Genomic DNA, 21661 nt, shown 5'->3' with positions numbered 1-21661 from the left:
TGGGAGGGGACATTAATGGAGAATTCTACATTTTTCACACAGGATAAAAGATGCATAAATATTTAGCTGCATTTTTGTTTTCTGCTCTGCATCAGACTCATATTGTGCTTCAGTTACATCTCCACTTGAGTGAGAATTCAGACAATGCTCTACTTTTTTCTCCGGTGCTTTTCTCAGTGTAACCTACTTTTCTCTGGTAAAATCTACAATTAACTTAAAGCAAAACATTTAGGAAATGTAGCTGGCTACATTCTTTCTATGATAAACATTAGAAATATAATGCCGTGCTGAGTTTTTGCAAAGAAATGACTGGCTTTTTTATTGTAGGCTAGCTCATTTACTTGTGGCTTCTAGCCAAATAGCGTTGTACTTCTCATGAGTCCCTACCGCTCATGAAAATGAAGCTGTTTTCTGCCGAATTTGTCGCAGTCATGTATTTTCTGTGAACGAAAACTATAGTTGCAGGAGCCTGATCACTCCATTGAATAAAAAAATACTTTGAATATAATACAATTTAAATGGTTTAAAACACTTTTTTTTTATGGTTTGCGTTGTTCAAAATGCAGATTTCTGAACTCTAACGTGACCCTTGGTGAGAAAGGAAGCAGTGGGGGAAGAACAAGACTGATGAGCACAGTAATCCACCCTCCTCCACTTATCCATCCAGGAGCCTGGCCTATCAGACAGTGCAAGTATCCAGTGCATTCGGAAAGTGTTCGGACCCCTTGACCTTTTCCACATTTTACGTTAGTCTTATTCTAAAATTTATTAAATTGTTTTTTTCTCATCAATCGACACACAATAGCCCATAATGACAAAGCAAAAACTGGTTTTTAGACATTTTTGCTAATTTATAATAAATATCACATATACAGTCGTGGCCAAAAGTTTTGAGAATAACCACAAATATTAAGTATTGACAGTATTGACCCTTCTTTTTCAAGACCTCATGCTGTCAATTAACTTCTGGGCCACATCCTGACTGATGGCAGCCCATTCTTGCATAATCAATGCTTGGAGTTTGTCAGAATTTGTGGGGTTTTGTTTGTCCACCCGCCTCCTGAGGATTGACCACGTTCTCAATGGGATTATGGTCTGGGGAGTTTCCTGGCCATGGACCCAAAATATCTATGTTTTGTTCCCCGCGTCACTTAGTTATCACTTTTGCCTTATGGCAAAGTGCTCCATCATGCTGGAAAAGGCATTGTTCGTCACCAAACTGTTCCTGGATGGTTGGGAGAAGTTGCTCTTGGAGGATGTGTTGATACCATTCTTTATTCATGGCTGTGTTCTTAGGCAAAATTGTGAGTGAGCCCACTCCCTCGGCTGAGAAGCAACCCCACACATGAATGGTCTCAGGATGCTTTACTGTTGGCATGACACAGGACTGATGGTAGCGCTCACCTTGTCTTCTCCGGACAAGCTTTTTTCCAGATGCCCCAAACAATCGGAAAGGGGATTCATCAGAGAAAATGACTTTACCCCAGTCCTCAGCAGTCCAATCCCTGTACCTTTTGCAGAATATCAGTTTGTCCCTGATGTTTCCTGGAGAGAAGTGGCTTCTTTGCTGCCCTTCTTGACACCAGGCCATCCTCCAAAAGTCTTCGCCTCACTGTGCGTACAGATGCACTCACACCTGCCTGCTGCCAATCCTGAGCAAGCTCTGTATTGGTGGTACCCCGATCCCGCAGCTGAATCAACTTTAGGAGATGGTCCTGGAGCTTGCTGGACTTTCTTGGGCGCCCTGAAGCTTTCTTCACAACAATTGAACCGCTCTCCTTGAAGTTCTTGATGATTCGATAAATGGTTGATTTAGGTGCAATCTTACTGGCAGCAATATCCTTGCCTGTGAAGCCCTTTTTGAGACTTTGCAATTAATTGCAATTCATCTGATCACTCTACATAACATTCTGGAGTATATGCAAATTGCCATCATACAAACTGAGGCAGCAGACTTGGTGAAAATGTATATTTGTGTCATTCTCAAAACCTTTGGCCACGACTGTACACAAGTATTCAGACCCTTCACGCAATACTTTGAAGCACCTTTGGCAGTTATTACAGCCTTGTGTCTTGGGTATGACGCTACAAGCTTGGCACACCTGTATTTGGTGAGTTTCTCACATTCCTCTGCAGATCCTCTCAAATTCTGTCAGGTTGGATGGGGAGCGATGTTGCAAAGCTATTTTCAGGTCTCTCCAGAGATGTTCGATCAGGTTCAAGTCCGGGCTCTGGCTGGACCACTCAAGGACATTCAGAGACTTGTCCTGAAGCCACTCCTGTGTTGTCTTGGCTGTGTGCTTAGGGTCGTTGTCCTGTTGGAAGGTGAACCTTCACCCCAGTCTTGGGTCCTGAGCGCTCTGTTCATCTTTGCCTCGATTCTGACTAGTCTCCCAGTCCCTGCCACTGAAAAACATACCGCAGCATGATGCTGCCACCATGCTTCACTGTAGGGATGGTGCCAGTTTAACTCCATACGTGACGCTTGGCATTCAGTCCAAAGAGTTCAATCTTGGTTTCATCAGACCAGAGAATCTTGTTTCTCATGGTCAGAGAGTCCTTTAGGTGCCTTTAGGCAAACTCCAAGCGGGCTGTCATGTGCCTTTTACTGAGGAGTGGCTTCCTTCTGGCCACTCTACCACAAAGGCCTGATTGATGGAGGGCTGCAGAGATGGTTGTCCTTCTAGAAGGTTCTCCCATTTCCACAGAGGAACTCTGGAGCTCTGTCAGAGGGACCATCGGGTTCTTGGCCACCTCACTTACCAAGGCCCTTCTCCCGATTGCTCAGTTTGGCTGGGCGGCCAGCTCTAGGAAGAGTCTTGCTGGTTCCAAACTTCTTCCATTGTGTTCTTGGGGGCCTTAATTGCTGCAGTAATCTTTTTTGAACCCTTCCTCAGATCTGTGCCTCGACACAATCCTGTCTCGGAGCTCTACGGACAATTCCTTCGACCTCATGGCTTGGTTTTTGCTCTGACATTCACTGTCAACTGTGGGACCTTATGTAGACCGGTGTGTGTGCCTTTCCAAATCAAGTCCAATCAATTGAATTTACCACAGGTGGACTCCCAAGTTGTAGAAACATCTCAAGGATGATCAATGGAAACAGCATGCACCGGCGCTCAATTTTAAAGTCTCAGCAAATTGTCTGAATAATTATGTAAATAAGGTATTTCAGTTTTTTTTATTTTTAATACATTTGCAAACATTTCTAAACCTGTTTTCGCTCTGTCTTTATGGGGTATTGTGTGTAGATTAAAACATTTTAGAATAAGGCTGTAACATAACAATGTGGATAAAGTCAAGGGGTCTGAATACTTTCTGAAGACACTCTAGGTAGGATAAGCCCAATATGGCGAGTGGGTGTATGAAAATGAGTCAGCTAATTGGGCAGATGTATTGCCTCTCAAGGCTGTTTTGCGTGGCTGATTGGGCTGCACAACGTGTCGATAAGCCAGCGTCGCAAGGGGGTAGTTTACACACCCTACTCCCAGATATTTCACAGATATTCTACTGTAAACGGCCGGTGGTGGAAACTGTACATATTTCCTCCGTCCCCTCATGGATGCATCTTCTCTAAGCTCCCCAGGCCCGTTTTCTGTATGCCTGTGAGGATGCAGGAGCAACATGCGCACCGCCAATCATGGGCTTCCTGCCTGGGGACTCTGTGTTCAGTGTATTGTGGTGCGACTCGTCACATCTCAGGACATTTCAACAACCAAACTTCTGTATTCACATTCGGGAGGACATTAGCTTTTTGTCTTTCATTGAGGGAAACACTAGTGACCAACCTTTTGTAATGTGCACGCACATGTTTTTTAAATTTAACCAGGCAAGTCAGTTAAGAACAAATTCTTATTGTGCGCTTTGGGAACCTTTTAACAGAATGTGACTAGCAGAACGGGTGTTGTATGTGGAGGATGAGGGGGGAGGGAGGCCTATCTATTGCAGCCCTATCTAAGAGTTTTATAAATAAGCATCAACCAGTGGGTCTTGCGACGGGTATACAGAGATGACCAGTTTACAGAAGAGTGCTGAGAGAAGGACAGTGTACCGTCTACCATACTCGCAAGTACTTGTATGAGTTGACTACCTCAAGCTCTAAACCCTCAGAGGTAGTAATCACACCTGTGGGGAGAGGGGCATTCTTCTTACCAAATCACATGGCCTTTTGTTTTGGAGGTGTTCAGACAAATGTTAAGGGCATAGAAAGCTTGTTGGACATTTTAAGAAAGCTTTATTGTAGAGCGTTTAACACAATCCTGGGAGGGGCCAGTTAAGTATAAGACTATCATCTGCTTATACATGGATGAGAGAGCTTCCTACTGCCTGAGCTATGTTGTTGATGTAAATTGAGAAGAGCGTAGGGTCTAGGATCGAGCCTCGGGGTACACCCTTTGTGACGGGCAGTGGCTGAGACAGCAGATGTTCTGACTTTATACACTGCACTCTTTGAGAGAGGTAGTTAGCAAACGAGGCCAAAGACCCCTGAGACACACCAATACTCCTTAGCCGGCCCACAAGAATGGAATGGTCTACCGTATCAAAAGCGTTTGGCCAAGTCCATTAAAAATAGCAGCACAACATTGTTCAGAATCAAGGGCAATAGTGACATCATTGAGAACCTTTAAGGTTGCAGTGACACATTCGTAACCTGAGCGGAAACCAGATCGCATACAAGAGCGAATACTATGGACATCAAGAAAGCCAGTCAGTTGATTATTGACAAGTTTTTACAACACTTTTGATTAACTGGGCAAAATAGAAATAGGCCTATAACAGTTAGGATCAGCTTAATCTCCCCCTTTAAATAAAGGACTAACTGTGGCTGCCTTCCAAGCAATGGGAACCTCCCCAGAGAGGTGCAGTGAGGAACGAAGTTTGTGTAGTGTGTGTCTGTCCCAGGGCTCATAATAGCTCTCTCCAATCTGTTCGTCAACCCAAAATGCTTGGTCTTCCGGGCTTCCGTATCAAGGCAAAAAAAAACTAGCTTAGACTCTTGGAATTATCTTGTTTGAACGACTTAGTATCTCATCAAAATAAATAATAAGTTGTTTGAACCAGATACTAAGTCGTTCAAATGAGAATTGTTCTTTTGTCTAATTAGGGCTAATTTGATATGCAGCTTTTCAAAACATTGAATGTTTTTTCTGTCATTATTATTAACTTGCAGAGCGCATTTTCCATGCACTTGAAGCTTGTTGGGGTTTACTTCTGTGTGCAAATAATTTCGCAGCTGCAGTTTGAGCTTATTTATTCCCTTTTATTAATGAAAAGATGCTAATACTGGCCTTTTTATTTATGATATTTTAGCCTAATTATATTGATTTATATTATGGTGTATCTATTCCAAGAAAATCAGTCATTGGCAGGAACTGGAAGGAAAGGAAGTGTTGGCTTTGGGGATGATCAGTGCAATATACCTGCTGGAGCGTGTGCTACGGGTGGGTGCTGCTATGGTGACCAGTGAGCTGAGATAAGGCGGGGCTTTACCTAGCAAAGACTTATAGATGACCTGGAGCCAGTGGGTCTGGCAACAGATATGTAGTGGGGGCCAGCCAGCGAGAGCATACAGGTCGCAGTGGTGGGTAGTATATGGGGCTTTGGTGATAAAACGGATGGCACTGTGATGGACTTAGTTTTACTAGCATTTAAAAAGCAGTTGGAGGCCAAGGAAGGAGTGTTGTATGGCGTTGAAGCTCGTTTGGAGGTTTGTTAGCACAGTGTCCAAAGAAGGGCCAGATGTATACAGAATGGTGTCGTCTGCGTAGAGGTGGATCAGAGAATCACCAGCAGCAAGAGCGACATCATTGATGTATACAGAGAAAAGATTCGGCCCGAGAATTGAACCCTGTGGCACCCCCATAGACTGCCAGAGGTCCGGACAACAGGCCGTCCGATTTGACACACTGAACTCTCTGAGAAGTAGTTGGTGAACCAGGCGAGGCAGTCATTTGAGAAGCAAAGACTATTGAGTCTGCCGATAAGAATGTGGTGATTGACAGTTGAAGGCCTTGGCCAGGTCAAGAAGGCTGCACAGTACTGACTTTTATCGATAGCGGTTATGATATCGTTTAGGACCTTGAGCGTGGCTGAGGTGCACCAATGACCAGCTCCGAAACCAGATTGCATAGTGGAGAAGGTACGGTGGGATTTCGAAATGGTCGGTGATCTGTTTGTTAACTTGGCTTTCTAATATTTTAGAAGGGCAGGATGGATATAGGTCTATAACAGTTTGGGTCTAGCGTGTCACCCCCTTTGAAGAGGGGGATGACCGCGGCAGCTTTCCAATCTTTGGGTATCACAGACGATATGAAAGAGGTTGAATAGGCTAGTAATAGGGGTTGCAACAATTTTGGCGGATAATTTTAGAAAGAGAGGGTCCAGATTGTCTAGCCCAGCTGATTTGTAGGGATCCAGATTTTACAGTTATTTCAGAACATCAGCTATCTGGATTTTTGGATTTTACATTTAGTTAGAATGTAGAATATAAACTAGATATAGGCTACTGTGGGTTTGGTAGGCTAAATCATTTCAACCAAATAGCCCTAATTAAACTAATAATGATAATGGAAACAAAATATTCTGGGCAGAGCATGCCCAACGCTTGTCGCTAAGCAGTATCAGAGTGAAATTGTAGCCGGAGTGAGGGCATTTTTTAAATTTGCTAAATTACGCCCTGCACCTCTCTCCACACTCACCCACTTATATGCTCTGGTATTCAAAAGCAACCCTGCTTTAGGCTATCAAAGAAGTGTCAAATCATATCAATGGATGGAATCAGTGAATGAATGGTTGCAGCAACCATTCAATTAAATTCTGACAAACTGCATAACAAATGAGGCTTGATTAGACAAAATAACAATTATATCGTGTGAACGACTAAGTGTCTTTGAACGATTTTAGTAAAAAATAAACAATTGTTATATCTACTAAGCCTTTCAAACGGGATACTAAGTCGTTCAAACAAATTCCAAGATGTTTGTATTTATTGGGCTTCTGTAGCTTGAAGAGGAAATGGAGAGCTATTTATCTCCCTGCCTCTTCTCTGCCTCTCCTTTTGTGCTGTTTTTCTATGCCGTCTTTTGTGTTCTTAAGTTGTTGTTTTTTCTTTCTGACTATCTTCAGCACACCCAGACGGAAAGATGTCCTGGGAATGGTCCCAAAGTAAGCAGCGCTTTGTTTCTGAACGCTCTCAACCCTCATGGGAGGCCAGCAGATCGTTACAGCCCAGAGCCTGTGGCGCCCACACCCCTTGCCTCTTAATACACTGACCACACACACACACACTTGTCTCTACAACCACCAGGGCTATCTCTGTCCTCTCCCATGCTCAGACTCAGCTGTTTCTCATAATTTTAGCTGTGCTGTCACTAGAGCTGGGACAATAAACTGAAAATTATTGACACTGACCATCATGTGTCACAGGCATTTTGCTAATATCGTTCATTATGATAAGTAACCTATACTCGAGCAATGTGAAGTTTGAAATGGAATACGTTTGATAATATGGTTGATTGTTAATGGGACAATTGATGACCACAACCATCAAACTAGTAGTAGTAGTTTAACCCCCTAAGGTCGATGTCTGTGCCCACATGAACATCTAATTAGCATAATACAGAATTCCCCATAACAATCTGTCCGTTTTAAGCTAGAGATCTGTCTTTTCGCATTGGATGCTTCTCAATCCACTGCATCTGCCTATGTTTTTTTTTGCTTCTGCGATAAAAGTTGACGGAGCTAGAGCGTTATTTGTCTTCTAACAAAATCGTCTGTAGCATCCGACAGGTTTGGCCTACAAACTATTATGAACTCTATGGAAAGATGAGACCAACACGATCGTGTTCTCCATTTTGCTTTACGACCCCCACAAGCGTCTTGGGACTCGTCTGAAGTCGGTTCAGCCAATCTACCAACTTCTGTCTGTAACTTCCAAACAGTTTGGGCTGCACACTAATATGACCCCTCTGTGGAAAGGTGAGAGTCTCTCACGAACATGTACATGTCTGTTCTGTTTTGCTCTAGAACACCCCACAGGCCTCACGACTCATCTTTAGGTCCCTCAGTACCAATTGAAAAAACAAATGGAAGTATATATGGACACTGTTTTTAGTACCAAAAATCGGAGGTTAAATACATGCATACAAGTACCAGTCAAAATTTTGGACACACCTACTCATTCCAGGGTTTTTCTTTATTTTTACTATTTTCTACATTGTAGAATAATAGTGAAGACATCAAAACTATGAAATAACACGTATGAAATTATGTAGTAACTGAAAAAAGTGTTAAACAAATCTAAATATATTTTAGATGGGAGATTCTTCAAAGTAGCCACCCTTTGCCTTGATGACAGTTTTGCAGACTCTTGGCATTCTCTCAACCAGCTTCACCTGGAATTATTTTCCAACAGTGCACTTGTTGGCTGCTTTTCCTTCACTCTTCATTCCAACTCGTCCCAAACCATCTCAATTAGGTTGAGGTCGGGTGATTTGTGGAGGCCAGGTAGGTGAGTAGGTGTGTCCAAACCTTTGACTGGTACTGTATATCTCTCAGATATTGGACAGACACTTCAGAACAAACTTCCTTTTGATTTCTTTGGGGGGGGGGGGACTATGTTGTTCAGTGTAGTGAATCTGTTATTCAATGCGTTTGTATGGGATAATGGCAGTAAGGCCCAAAAATTATTTTTCATACAAAAAATGTGTATGTATTGTTTTTGATACTTCAAGGGGTCTAACATGCTGGCCACACCGCTCGCGTTACAAAATTAATTTACACAAACATGTTATTCAATAATTTCATCCAAACTGCTCGTGTGTATCAACGAGCGTCTGCATAGTCAGGCCTTAAAATAGGACTTGGTTCTATTTTTGTTGCTTGATGCGCTGTAAGTTCCGCCTCTCCCATCTCTTCATTGGCTTTTAGGAGCATATACCCACGTGGGTGATTCTGAAAACTGAGCTGAAGTCCACACTCCAGTCCAGGTGGTGGTTAGTGCACCTTAGTTAGTTGCCAACTGCCATATAATGTCCACTGAAGGAGAGATTACTAGAAATGTTCTAATTTTCCCATTTTATCTGTGGATTAATTGTCGAAGTAGAGGACACACAATTTTGTGTGACCCAAAATGGGTCAAAATTCTACAAAGATCCCTGAAAAAAATAACCTTGTGCGTTTTAAGGTAAAATAACAACCCAATGTTTATATCCCAGGACAAATTAGCTAGCAAGAGCTAGCTAGCTGAATGTCCATGAATGTTTCGTGCGTTTCGACCTGACCCCAAATTAATATAGTTGGTTCAGAGTTTGTTTTGATATTTCAACCTGCTTGTCCTGATCCCGGGCCCTGTGTAGTCAGCATGTTAGAATTCAAATAGCAAAATAATCCTTGGTATTACCTTCTTAAAACAACTCCCTACAGCTTAGTTAGAATCCCCCTCCCCTGTCTTAGATGGGGCTTAGACTCTTATGGGTTAAAGGATAATATATATTTTTAAACATGGTTAACATTAATGTTTATAAAGGTATTGTTCTATTTATTGGTATTGCATCAGTTCAGGCAGTTTATCACAATATGGATTTTTGTCCATATGGCCCAGCTCTTGCTGTCACTGGCCAATCGAGAGGCCACAGTGCAGACCGACACCTGCAGGTTTTGTTTTTGAGTCGGTGAGGGTGCGAGCTGCCAGGAAGATGAGCCCTGTGCCAGTCAGTGGCTCCTGTGGCACGGCCGCCTCACGGGAGACAATGGCAGCCATTATCATGCTCTGGCGGCGTTATGCTAGTCCATGTATAAAGCTGTCATCCCTTATTATAACGAGGGAGAGATGCTGTATTGGGAGTGAGTGGGGTGCACAGGGTCACAAAGAGTATACCAAAGTGTTTTCACATTGTTTACAGGATGAATGCATTTCACATATACAGTGGGGAGAACAAGTATTTGATACACTGCCGATTTTGCAGGTTTTCCTACTTACAAAGCATGTAGAGGTCTGTAATTTTTATCATAGGTACACTTCAACTGTGAGAGACGGAATCTAAAACAAAAATCTAGAATCACATTGTATGATTTTAATTGTATGATTTTAAGTAATTAATTAGCATTTTATTGCATGACATAAGTATTTGATACATCAGAAAAGCAGAACTTAATATTTGGTACAGAAACCTTTGTTTGCAATTACAGAGATCATACGTTTCCTGTAGTTCTTGACCACACACTGCAGCAGAGATTTTGGCCCACTCCTCCATACAGACCTTCTCCAGATCCTTCAGGTTTCAGGGCTGTCGCTGGGCAATACGGACTTTCAGCTCCCTCCAAAGATTTTCTATTGGGTTCAGGTCTGGAGACTGGCTAGGCCACTCCAGGACCTTGAGATGCTTCTTACGGAGCCACTCCTTAGTTGCCCTGGCTGTGTGTTTCGGGTCGTTGTCATGCTGGAAGACCCAGCCACGACCCATCTTCAATGCTCTTACTGAGGGAAGGAGGTTGTTGGCCAAGATCTCGTGATACATGGCCCCATCCATCCTCCCCTCAATACGGTGCAGTCGTCCTGTCCCCTTTGCAGAAAAGCATCCCCAAAGAATGATGTTTCCACCTCCATGCTTCACGGTTGGGATGGTGTTCTTGGGATTGTACTCATTCTTCTTCTTCCTCCAAACACGGCGAGTGGAGTTTAGACCAAAAAGCTCTATTTTTGTCTCATCAGACCACATGACCTTCTCCCATTCCTCCTCTGGATCATCCAGATGGTCATTGGCAAACTTCAGATGGGCCTGGACATGCGCTGGCTTGAGCAGGGGGACCTTGCGTGCGCTGCAGGATTTTAATCCATGACGGCGTAGTGTGTTACTAATGGTTTTCTTTGAGACTGGTCCCAGCTCTCTTCAGGTCATTGACCAGGTCCTGCCGTGTAGTTCTGGGCTGATCCCTCACCTTCCTCATGATGCCCCACGAGGTGAGATCTTGCATGGAGCCCCAGACCGAGGGTGATTGACCGTCATCTTGAACTTCTTCCATTTTCTAATAATTGCGCCAACAGTTGTTGCCTTCTCACCAAGCTGCTTGCCTATTGTTCTGTAGCCCATCCCAGCCTTGTGCAGGTCTACAATTTTATCCCAGATGTCCTTACACAGCTCTCTGGTCTTGGCCATTGTGGAGAGGTTGGAGTCTGTTTGATTGGGTGTGTGGACAGGTGTCTTTTATACAGGGAACGAGTTCAAACAGGTGCAGTTAATACAGGTAATGAGTGGAGAACAGGAGGGCTTCTTAAAGAAAAACTAACAGGTCTGTGAGAGCCGGAATTCTTACTGGTTGGTAGGTGATCAAATACTTATGTCATGCAATAAAATGCAAATGAATTACTTAAAAATCATACAATGTGATTTTCTGGATTTTTGTTTTAGATTCCGTCTCTCACAGTTGAAGTGTACCTATGATAAAAATTACAGACCTCTACATGCTTTGTAAGTAGGAAAACCTGCAAAATCGGCAGTGTATCAAATACTTGTTCTCCCCACTGTATTTAGCTACATTCTGTTTTGTGTTAAAGTGCTGTTTTTAATACCGACTTCTGATCCTGATATTTGCAAACATATAGTGACAGTTGGATGAGATGACAACCATTTGAAATTAAATGTTACACGTCTGGTGGGTTAATATGATCAGCTCCGAAACATACAGACTTGGGAGAAGGCTGCTTTCTCATGAGCTCAGGGCAAACGGGTCAATATTAATGAGGTTGTGGAAATCACTTAGAGAATGATTAGCATGAATGGAGGGCAGAGGAGGACAAGAGGGAGAGAGTAAGATAGGACAGATTGTGGATATATGAATGAAACGGATGAAGATAGCGGAACCTTACTCTTCATCCTCAGACTTTTTCCCCCTCACAGAGAAATCCTGAAGTTTTTCCCACACTAGAAATGGAAATATGAAATGAGCTCCCTAAGGGACGACCGATTTAGGTTTGTTCACAGAGCATGATGTCACAATCGCTGCCATGCCCTCCAGATGTTCTAAATCTCTGCCATTGACATTACTGACTGACTTTCAAAACAGGGACATAAATGTTGCTTTATTGCAAGCTCTGCTCCAATAAATGAGTGATATTACAATTAGTGGGCCTATGGAGGAAAACTGGCTATCATGGCCCCAGGAAGGTTCTCAGCAGGAAAGGTTCAAACTCCTTTGCTTAAAATAGAACAATATTCTCTAGCCATTTTTTGTCAGCCTTTAAATCAGTGAGTCCCATGAATTAGGTATTATTCCCAGAAAAACTGAAAATGTAAAAGTTACCCAAACACTGCATCAAAAGGGAACAATAAAAGCCTGTTCACAGGAAAATGAACTGTGCAGATGTTTATGCAAGGCAAAATGGAGTAAAGCATATGATTATTTTGGTTGCCATTATTGATGTTGTTTACCACCAGTCTACTAGAAAAGACTTGGCTGTTATAAACAGGGTCAGCAATCGGGTCAGCTTAAACTGCAAGGACACAAGTGAGGGCTGGAACAGGTGGTGTGTGTGTAATGGGTTTAACCTTGATCAGACCACCTCTTCCTCAGATTCACCACACAGCCAGACAGGAGCAACAACACATAAGAGCTGTCCTTGTACAGTAACTCTATAAAAAGGAGTCTTGAAGACAACATCCCAATTCAAAACAAACAGGGCTATTGGGACCAGACTGGCTCACTATATTGTGAGTGATTCCACCCATTATCATCTACGGATTTTACAGACTTCTCCGGAAAGCACACAGACCTGCAAGAGGACATTGTCATGTTTCTCTAGCTGTTAGGGGAAGCCAATGTTCTCTGCTAGCAAGTTGAACCGGGCAAGGAAATGGACACCGTTGCTGCCCAGGAAAAATTTTGTAAAATGTTTATCATGCGCTGAGTGCTAGGGAATTTCAAGTTTATTTCCTGGTTGTTACTGTATCTCTCCCACTGATCAAAAATAGGAATTGTATATAATTTTAATTGAAGCCCACCGAGATTGACAAGACTCACTCCGTAAAGTCTATTCCTCTAGTCTATTGGGAGTAGCTACTAGTCAGAGGAATCCAACATTTAATGAGGGAGATCTTTTGGATTTCATTTTACAGCTTAGTTCAGGGACTCAGGAGTTTAATCGACTGTATACTTGAGGTAACCAGTTGGATGCCTATTGCAGTGACTAAACAATACCTGTGGGGGTATGGGGAATACTGACTGACTGAGGGATTTTAGTGTCTTCAACCCACCCATTGGGTGTGGTTTGAATGTATAATTAGTAAGGATGTAGCGCTTGTCTATTTTATGAGCACAAAACATTAACAGGATTCCATCCCTTCAGGGAAGAAATGTTACTGTTCCTCTCTTCCCTCCAGTCCCATCGCTCTGTAGCATGATCTTAGGAGGCCTACGTTTTTTCACTCATGGTGAGGAAAAAAACTGCTCTTTATCTAGATCTCTGCCAGAGATGCTCATCTCTGACCTGTTTTGACCTCTAGCACTATCACCCCAGCCATCTGCCCTCTCCTGTGGACCTGGGTGAGGGTGAGACTCGTTGGCATGGGAGCAGCAGGCCTTCAGTAATGAAGCCTCAGATGAGAGAGCTGCACAGCAGTAGCGTCCTTCCTCCGTCTCTCTCAGGCTTTAGGAGAGTCACTGGAGCACAGGCTCAGCAGCTGTTGTCTTCACTCCGCCCTGGAGTTCAGCTCAGCTTCTCAGTGATCTCAAACCTACAGTGAGAAATGAGTACTGGACTCCAGTCGTTTGGACAGTCAAAAAGCAGTGGCGACCAAAACTTGGTCCGTCATGAAGATGGCTTGGTTTGAGTACCTCCACACTCCTCTACTGTGAGGTAGGAGAGAGCGAGGGAGACACTGCTGAGACATGAGTCCAATTACCCTATGGCTCCAGGGAGGTGCAAGAACCTGGCACTATACTGAACAAAAATATAAACGCAGCATGTAAAATGTTCGTCCCATGTTTCATAAGCTGAAATAAAAGATTACAGAATTTTTCCATTATGCACAAAAAGTTTATTTCTCTCAGGTTTTGTGTACACATTTGTTTACCTCCGTTGGTGAAAATTTCTCCTTAACCAAGATAATCCATCCACCTGACAGGTGTGGCATATCAAGAAGTTGATTAAACAGCATGATCATTACACAGGTGCACCTTGTGCGGGGGGCAGTAAAAGGCCACTCTAAAATGTGCCGTTTTGTCAGAACACAATGCCGCAGATGTCTCCCAAGTTTGGATGCCTGAGGTACTGGACATTTACAAGTGAATTAAGGTTGTTATTTTGTGACTGATATTGATTGTGTGATCATTTTATTTTCTTAATACAGCAAACACAAAAGAACATTGGTTTTGAAATTATTTCCATTGTTTTAATGGTTTATGAAAAGTGTATTTCTATACTGACTTTCACATGAGTCCTTTGTATTGGTGTAGACTTGACGGACCAGACAGGACTAATTCCCTCCAAAAATAGGAGACATCAATATTTTCTCTGGTAGGCACGACCTACCTTGCACCCCTAACAAACAATTACCTGAAGTCAAAACCATTACAATTACACAGGTGCACCGTGTGCTGGGGACAATAAAAGGCCAATCTAAAATGTGCAGTTTTGTCGCACAACACAATTCCACAGATGTCTCAAGTTTTGAGGGAGCGAGCAGTTGGCATGCTGACTGCAGGCATGTCCACCAGAGCTGTTGCCAGAGAATTGAATGTTCATTTCTCTACCATAAGCCGCCTCCAACGTTGTTTTAGAGAATTTGGCAGTACGTCCAACCAGCCTCATAACCACAGACCAGGACCTCCACATCCAGCTTCTTCTCTGGTGGACATCCGGCAACAGCTCTGGTGGACGTTCCTGCGCATGTGTGTGTGTGTGTGTGTGTGTGTGACAACTGCGCATTTTAAAGTGGCCTTTTATTGTCCCCAGCACAAGGTGCACCTGTGTAATAATCATGCTTTTTAATCAGCTTCTTGATATACCACACCTGTCACATGGATGGATTATCTTGGCAAGGGGGAAATGCTCACTAACAAGGATGTAAACAAATTTGTGCCCAATTTTAGAGAAGCTTTTTAGGCGTATGGAACATTTTAATGAGATTTTTTTTATTTCAGCTCATGAAATATGGGACGAACACTTTACCATTTTTGTTCAGTGTATATGGTTGGAAGTGAAACGGCTGCTGTAGATCCTCACTGTTCTGTAGATCAGAAAACATTTCTCTGGGGAATGTGACAGCACAATGCCCCTCAGTAGAACGAGCATAAAAGCTGGAAACATTCTGCCCTTGACCTGTTCTCCCTGCCGGACTGTGGGTATTTTCTATTTGTCTGTCACAGGCATGGCCCAGCACCAGTGCTGCATGTCCCAGGGGGGCTTCAAAAGACGTCAATTGCCAATTTCTGTTTTTAGTGTTTAGCATAACATCAGCGGCTTCGCAAAGAGTTCTGTGGGAGTGCTAGAGCAAGGTCGTGCTCCATCCATGACGTGCATAGCGGGATGGGACCGACTTCCATGTCACTGCTGGTGTGTGTGAGGGGCCACGCTGTAGACAGGACCTCTTTTTTGTGGAAGTAGGAGATTAGGAGCTGTGGCGCACAGCCAAATCCTCTGGCTGCTCTCCAACAACCCGTACGTGCGCTGGAGGGCAAGCCCTGAGACCAGTGTGTCCTCTTCATCTCTGCTGACTACTATGCCTTTAGTATTGTGTGCCCTGTCTCTGATGTTTGTTGTCTCCACAGCACAGTATATACAGTATCCCTATGTCCTTGTGTGTTTTGAGTCTTTCAGCCCCAGACTGTCGTGTAAACTAGGTAGGACAGTTTTTTAAAAACAATTTTTACCAAAGCAGGACAAAGGCTAATAAGTAATGTATCCATCACCTCTCCTAGAATGATTAACCAGCCTGGCCTACACTGCCAGACCATGTTCCGTAGCTTTTCATCTCTCTGGGCTGAACGTTTAGTTTTTGACCCACTGTGTGCTGTTAAGGTGTGTCTATTTGGCTCCCATACTGAATACCAAGGACTCCGGTGAACTAATGGGGCCTCTCGAAGCTGCTTGGACTAGTGCTGCAAGCTAAACTTCTTTTATTGACTCTGCTCTCTAGTTAATGAAGAAGATCAGAGTCAATAACAGAAATGGCAATTGATGTCTTTTGAAGCCCCTCTGGGACATGGATCACTGGTGCTAGCAATGGCTAACGGCCTAACGCTCATAACCCTGATAACGCTGTCAATGCACACAATGCTTTTCAAGTGCTCTTATATTTAACATAAGACAGACAATGTTTTCGTCTAGTACAGAATCAAGCTAGAGGCTACCTGCTCGACCAGTCCGGTACCTGGGAAAATATCCTCTGGGTGTGTGTATAAGGCCAATGGCTAAAGCACACATTTTACTGTACCAATAGGTTTCATAACGTTTAACAGAAAAGGTCATTCCATACCATGTAAGCCTAATTATTTGCATATTTAGCAAGTACTGATGTTGGAGTCTGCGAAATGCCTATCGTTATTGATAGGAAAGAAAGCGCATGCTCAGCCTCGCTGTATCCTTCCTTGCTATTAGACAGTTTTGGGCCCGGTTTCCCAAAAGCACCGTAAGGCTAAGTTCATAATTTTAACCTTTTTATTGGAGCGTCATTAAATCGCTGAGCTGTTTCCAAAAACCATCGTTACTAAAGTTGCACTTAAAATGTGTTCCCTACTGACTGCCTCAGACCACATAAACTCAGCAAAAAAAGAAACGTCCTCTCACTGTTAACTGTGTTTATTTTCAGCAAACTTAACATATTGAATCTTTTGTTCATACAAATATTTACACAACTGAGACAAAAACTGAACAAGTTCCACAGACATGTGACTAACAGAAATGGAATAATGTGTCCCTGAACAAAGGGGGGGTCAAAATCAAAATTAACAGTCAGTATCTGGTGTGGCCACCAGCTGCATTAAGTACTGCAGTGTATCTCCTCGTGGACTGCACCAGATTTGCCAGTTCTTGCTGTGAGATGTTACCCCACTCTTCCACCAAGGCACCTGCAAGTTCCCGGACATTTCTGGGAAGAATGGCCTTAGCCCTCACCCTCCGATCCAACAGGTCCCAGATGTGCTCAATGGGATTGAGATCCGGGCTCTTCGCTGGTCATGGCAGAACACTGACATTCCTGTCTTGCAGGAAATCACTCACAGAACGAGCAGTATGCCTGGTGGCATTGTCATGCTGGAGGGTCATGTCAGGATGATGAGCCTGCAGGAAGGGTACCACAGGAGAGAGGAGGATGTCTTCCCTGTAATGCACAGTGTTGAGATTGCCTGCAATGACAACAAGCTCAGTCCAATGATGCTGTGACACACCGCCCCAGACCATGACGGACCCTCCACCTCCAAATCTATCCCGCTCCAGAGTACAGGCCTCGGTGTAACGCTCATTTCTTCGACGATAAACGCGAATCCGACCATCACCCCTACCCCTGGTGAGACAAAACTGCAACTTGTCAGTGAAGACCACTTTTTGCCAGTCCTGTCTTGTCAAGCGACGGTGGGTTTGTGCCCATAGGTGACGTTATTGCCGGTGATGTCTGGTGAGGACCTGCCTTACAACAGGCCTACAAGCCCTCAGGCCAGCGCCTCTCAGCCTATTGCGGACAGTCTGAGCACTGATGGAGGGATTGTGCGTTCCTGGTGTAACTCGGGCAGTTGCTGTTGCCATCCTGTACCTGTCCCGCAGATGTGATGTTCGGATGTACTGATCCTGTGCAGGTGTTGTTACACGTGGTCTGCCACTGCGAGGACGATCAGCTGTCCGTCCTGTCTCCCTGTAGCGCTGTCTTAGGCATCTCACAGTACGGACATTGCAATTTATTGACCTGGCCACATCTACAGTCCTCATGCCTCCCTGCAGAATGCCTAAGGCACGTTCACACAGATGAGCAGGGACCCTGGGCATCTTCTTGGTGTTTTTCAGAGTTAGGACACTAAAGAGGCCTTTCTACTAAGTTTTCATAACTGTTACCTTAATTGTCTACCGTCTGTAAGCTGTTAGTGTCTTAACTACCGTTCCACTGGTGCATGTTCATTTAATTGTTTATGGTTCATTGAACAAGCTTGGGAAACACTGTTTAAACCCTTTACAGTGAAGATCTGTGAAGTTATTTGGATTTTTACAAATTATCTTTGAAAGACAGGGTCCTGAAAAAGGGACGTTTCTTTTTTTGCTGAGTTTAGAACAGCTAAATGCGTAGTTGGATGCTTCCCCCCCCTTCCACCTCACTTTATAGCCTACACAGATTTCCACTAAACATAGAATGAAGATGTTTATCTGTCTCTGTGACCGCTGATAACTGCAGAACAAAGTTGCCAATCTCTTTGCAAATGTTACAAACAAGAAAATTATAAAAAAATAAATGAAAACCGGTAACTATGTTAAAAGATAAATACAGTAGGGTACATAGACCTCAATCCATTGAGTTCTAATTTGCTAATTGTCAGCTACTGTCAAATGTTTGTCCCAATATATTTCATGACGTTTAACGAGCGCAATGATGTGCCAAATATGATTTAGTGCATTATTATTAGGTAGGCATTAGAATAAGCCTTCCTCAATATTTGCAGCCATAGGTGATATCTGTAGGAGCTGATCTGTCATCAGTATTGTGGAATAATTCTAATGTTAATATAAGATTTGAATGGAGCAGCGCTGCCTTTCTTTTGAACCTATCAGTATCGGCACATGCTCCCACGATGCACTTGCAAACGTTGTCACTGTGGTGTTTTGGGAAATGCATGTTGCATCTTGGGCCGTTTGTAGGAACGATCCATTATGAAAACACTCATAAGCCTAAGTTCCATTGCTATCGGGAAACTGGGCCTTAGACTCAGTCTGAGTTTTTTTTCCTGCTGATTGTGTGTGTCTCCAAAATAGGTTTATTATTGGCTTCAGGCCTTTTTCTTCAGGCATGGTCTCTCTGCTGAAGATAACCTAGCTGAAGGCCACGCACACACGCGTGCCCAGTTGCATACAGACATGATGCAGACTCAGACATGCTAATAAAAGGGACTTAGAAATGGGTATGGTCTAAAGCACACAAACCCAGAGATGGAGAGAATCAGAATACGCTCTCATACACACACACTGGAACCCTCCCTCACACTACAGTGGATCCATTCAGCTTAGATCACAATAGAGGCTCCTTGTGATTTGGGAACAGCATGTACCCTAGTAGAAGAGAGGCTTTGGGGCACAATTCAGTCTCCTCTTCTAGTGAGAGGGTGCGTGTGTGTCCCCGTCCTCTGGGTATGTGTGCTGACCCACATAACTCCCCCAGTGGTTCCACAACAGCAGTATCGACCTACTGTACTCTACTGACCACAGGAGCCAGACCTATCATATAACGCTGACTGTTCAGTCTGAGGCCAGGCTAGTCCTGTATCTCTACTGCATCATCCTACATAGGTTACCAATAGTGTTACCAAAAATATACGTCAGGCATACAAAATAAAGACGGGTTATGGCAGTGGTGGTACAGTAGCTTTCCTTGTTTGTTTCCTTGCTGACCTCTAACCCCTGATGTCTCCCTTGTGTCTGTCCTCAGCTGGACCTGAGCCAGCCCCTGGAAGAGCAGGGTCCCCTGGACGTCATCATCCACAAACTGACTGACCTGATCCTGGAGGCCGACCAGAACGACACACAGTCAGTCCTGCTGGTGCAGAGAGTGCAGGTGCGCCTCAGGGAGAGGGAGAAGGGGGTGGAAATAGAGGGGGGGTAAAAACGAAGGGAGAAGCACAACTGTCTATGATTCCACAACACCACAGACCGATTTCACCACTACGTGTCTGGCCATTAAAGTGGTTTTGCTCATTAGAAGGGGAAGTGGTCATGTATTTCCGTATATCACCAGAACAGCCAGTGCTGTGAATGTTGCACACTCATTTTGTGTGTCTCACATAGCTGCGGGAACAGTTTGAAATCTATGAGTGTTTTGTAAGTTGAGGGTCATGCAGGTGTGTGTGGTGATGGTTGTCTTTGTGTTCTTGTGTGAATTGATCTGGCAGTGCTTGAAAAAGTATTAGATGCAGTATCCAACCATCCCCCTCCTCTCTCAAGCCTATTGTACCCGTCAGTATAGCCAGTCAGTGACCCCACCTCTTGAAATGATACTACTAGGTCGTTGCAGGTGACTGTGGGATATTCCCATCCTGCCATGTGAAGGGCTAGTATTGCTATCAGAAACGCCACTCTCCGGGAGATTAGAGTTGAGCTTTGACCCTGCCACTGAACGTCACATATAACACAACATTAATGATCAGAACTGTCACTTTATCCTGTAGTTTGGGGAATGAGGACTTACTTCATTGTGCAAACATTGCCCGATAGTTTGCACACTTTCTTTAGACCATAACTTAATTATAGGTCTTCTAACTATAAGGCTTTGTTTTTACATTGTAAACAGTACCCAACATTTTCCTGTGGATTAAGGTGAAATTAGTCTTCATTTCCTTAGAGGACTTGGAGGGGAAAATACCATAACAGCCTTCTATTGCACAACATGCAACCACTGCTAGTGCTTGTGTATTGTGAATACCACCACTAAACACTTGAACTTGAGTGGCCTTCTCTAAAGCAAGTGTAGGCCAATGAATTAGGTTATTCGTAATAAATATGTTTGCCATTTCTCTTTGTGTACAGTGGGGCAAAAAAGTATTGTCAGCCACCAATTGTGCAAGTTCTCCCACTTAAAAAGATGAGAGAGGCCTGTAATTTTCATCATAGGTACACTTCAACTATGACAGACAAAATGAGAATTTTTTTTCCAGAAAATCACATTGTAGGATTTTTTATGAATTTATTTGCAAATTATGGTGGAAAATAAGTATTTGGTCAATAACAAAAGTTTATCTCAATACTTTGTCATTGCCAACAAAGGGTATATAACAGAGGTCAAACGTTTTCTGTAAGTCTTCACAAGGTTTTCACACACTGTTGCTGGTATTTTGGCCCATTCCTCCATGCAGATCTCCTCTAGAGCAGTGATGTTTTGGGGCTGTTGCTGGGCAACACGGACTTTCAACTCCCTCCAAAGATTTTCTATGGGGTTGAGATCTGGAGACTGGCTAGGCCACTCCAGGACCTTGAAATGCTTCTTACGAAGCCACTCCTTCATTGCCCGGGCGAAGTGTTTGGGATCATTGTCATGCTGAAAGACCCAGCCACGTTTCATCTTCAATGCCCTTGCTGATGGAAGGAGGTTTTCACTCAATCTCACGATACATGGCCCCATTCATTCTTTCCTTTACACGGATCGTCCTGGTCCCTTTGCAGAAAAACAGCCCCAAAGCATGATGTTTCCACCCCCATGCTTCACAGTAGGTATGGTGTACTTTGGATGCAACTCAGCATTCTTTGTCCTCCAAACACGACGAGTTGAGTTTACCAAAAAGTTCTATTTTGGTTTCATCTGACATTCTCCCAATCTTCTTCTGGATCATCCAAATGCTCTCTAGCAAACTTCAGACGGGCCTGGACATGTACTGGCTTAAGCAGGGGGACACGTCTGGCACTGCAGGATTTGAGTCCCTGGCGGCGTAGTGTGTTACTGATGGTAGGCTTTGTTACTTTGGTCCCAGCTCTCTGCAG

At 43.7% G+C, this 21661-nt stretch overlaps 1 protein-coding gene across 2 annotated transcripts in view; it reads left to right on the top strand.

Moving 5' to 3' along the window:
• LOC120023839 (inositol-tetrakisphosphate 1-kinase-like) overlaps positions 1-21661 on the top strand; it is a 66329-nt gene that overhangs the window by 7584 nt on the left and 37084 nt on the right. For both annotated transcript variants that reach the window (XM_038967957.1, XM_038967956.1), the window contains one exon: positions 19620-19745. In XM_038967957.1, the coding sequence (XP_038823885.1) occupies positions 19620-19745 (126 nt within the window). The remainder of the gene's footprint in view (positions 1-19619; positions 19746-21661) is intronic.

Source organism: Salvelinus namaycush, chromosome 28, assembly GCF_016432855.1.
Source record: "Salvelinus namaycush isolate Seneca chromosome 28, SaNama_1.0, whole genome shotgun sequence".
Classification (NCBI taxonomy): Eukaryota; Metazoa; Chordata; class Actinopteri; order Salmoniformes; family Salmonidae; genus Salvelinus; species Salvelinus namaycush.
Note: the sequence above shows the minus strand (reverse complement) of the source record. Positions and strands in the feature narration are given on the sequence as shown.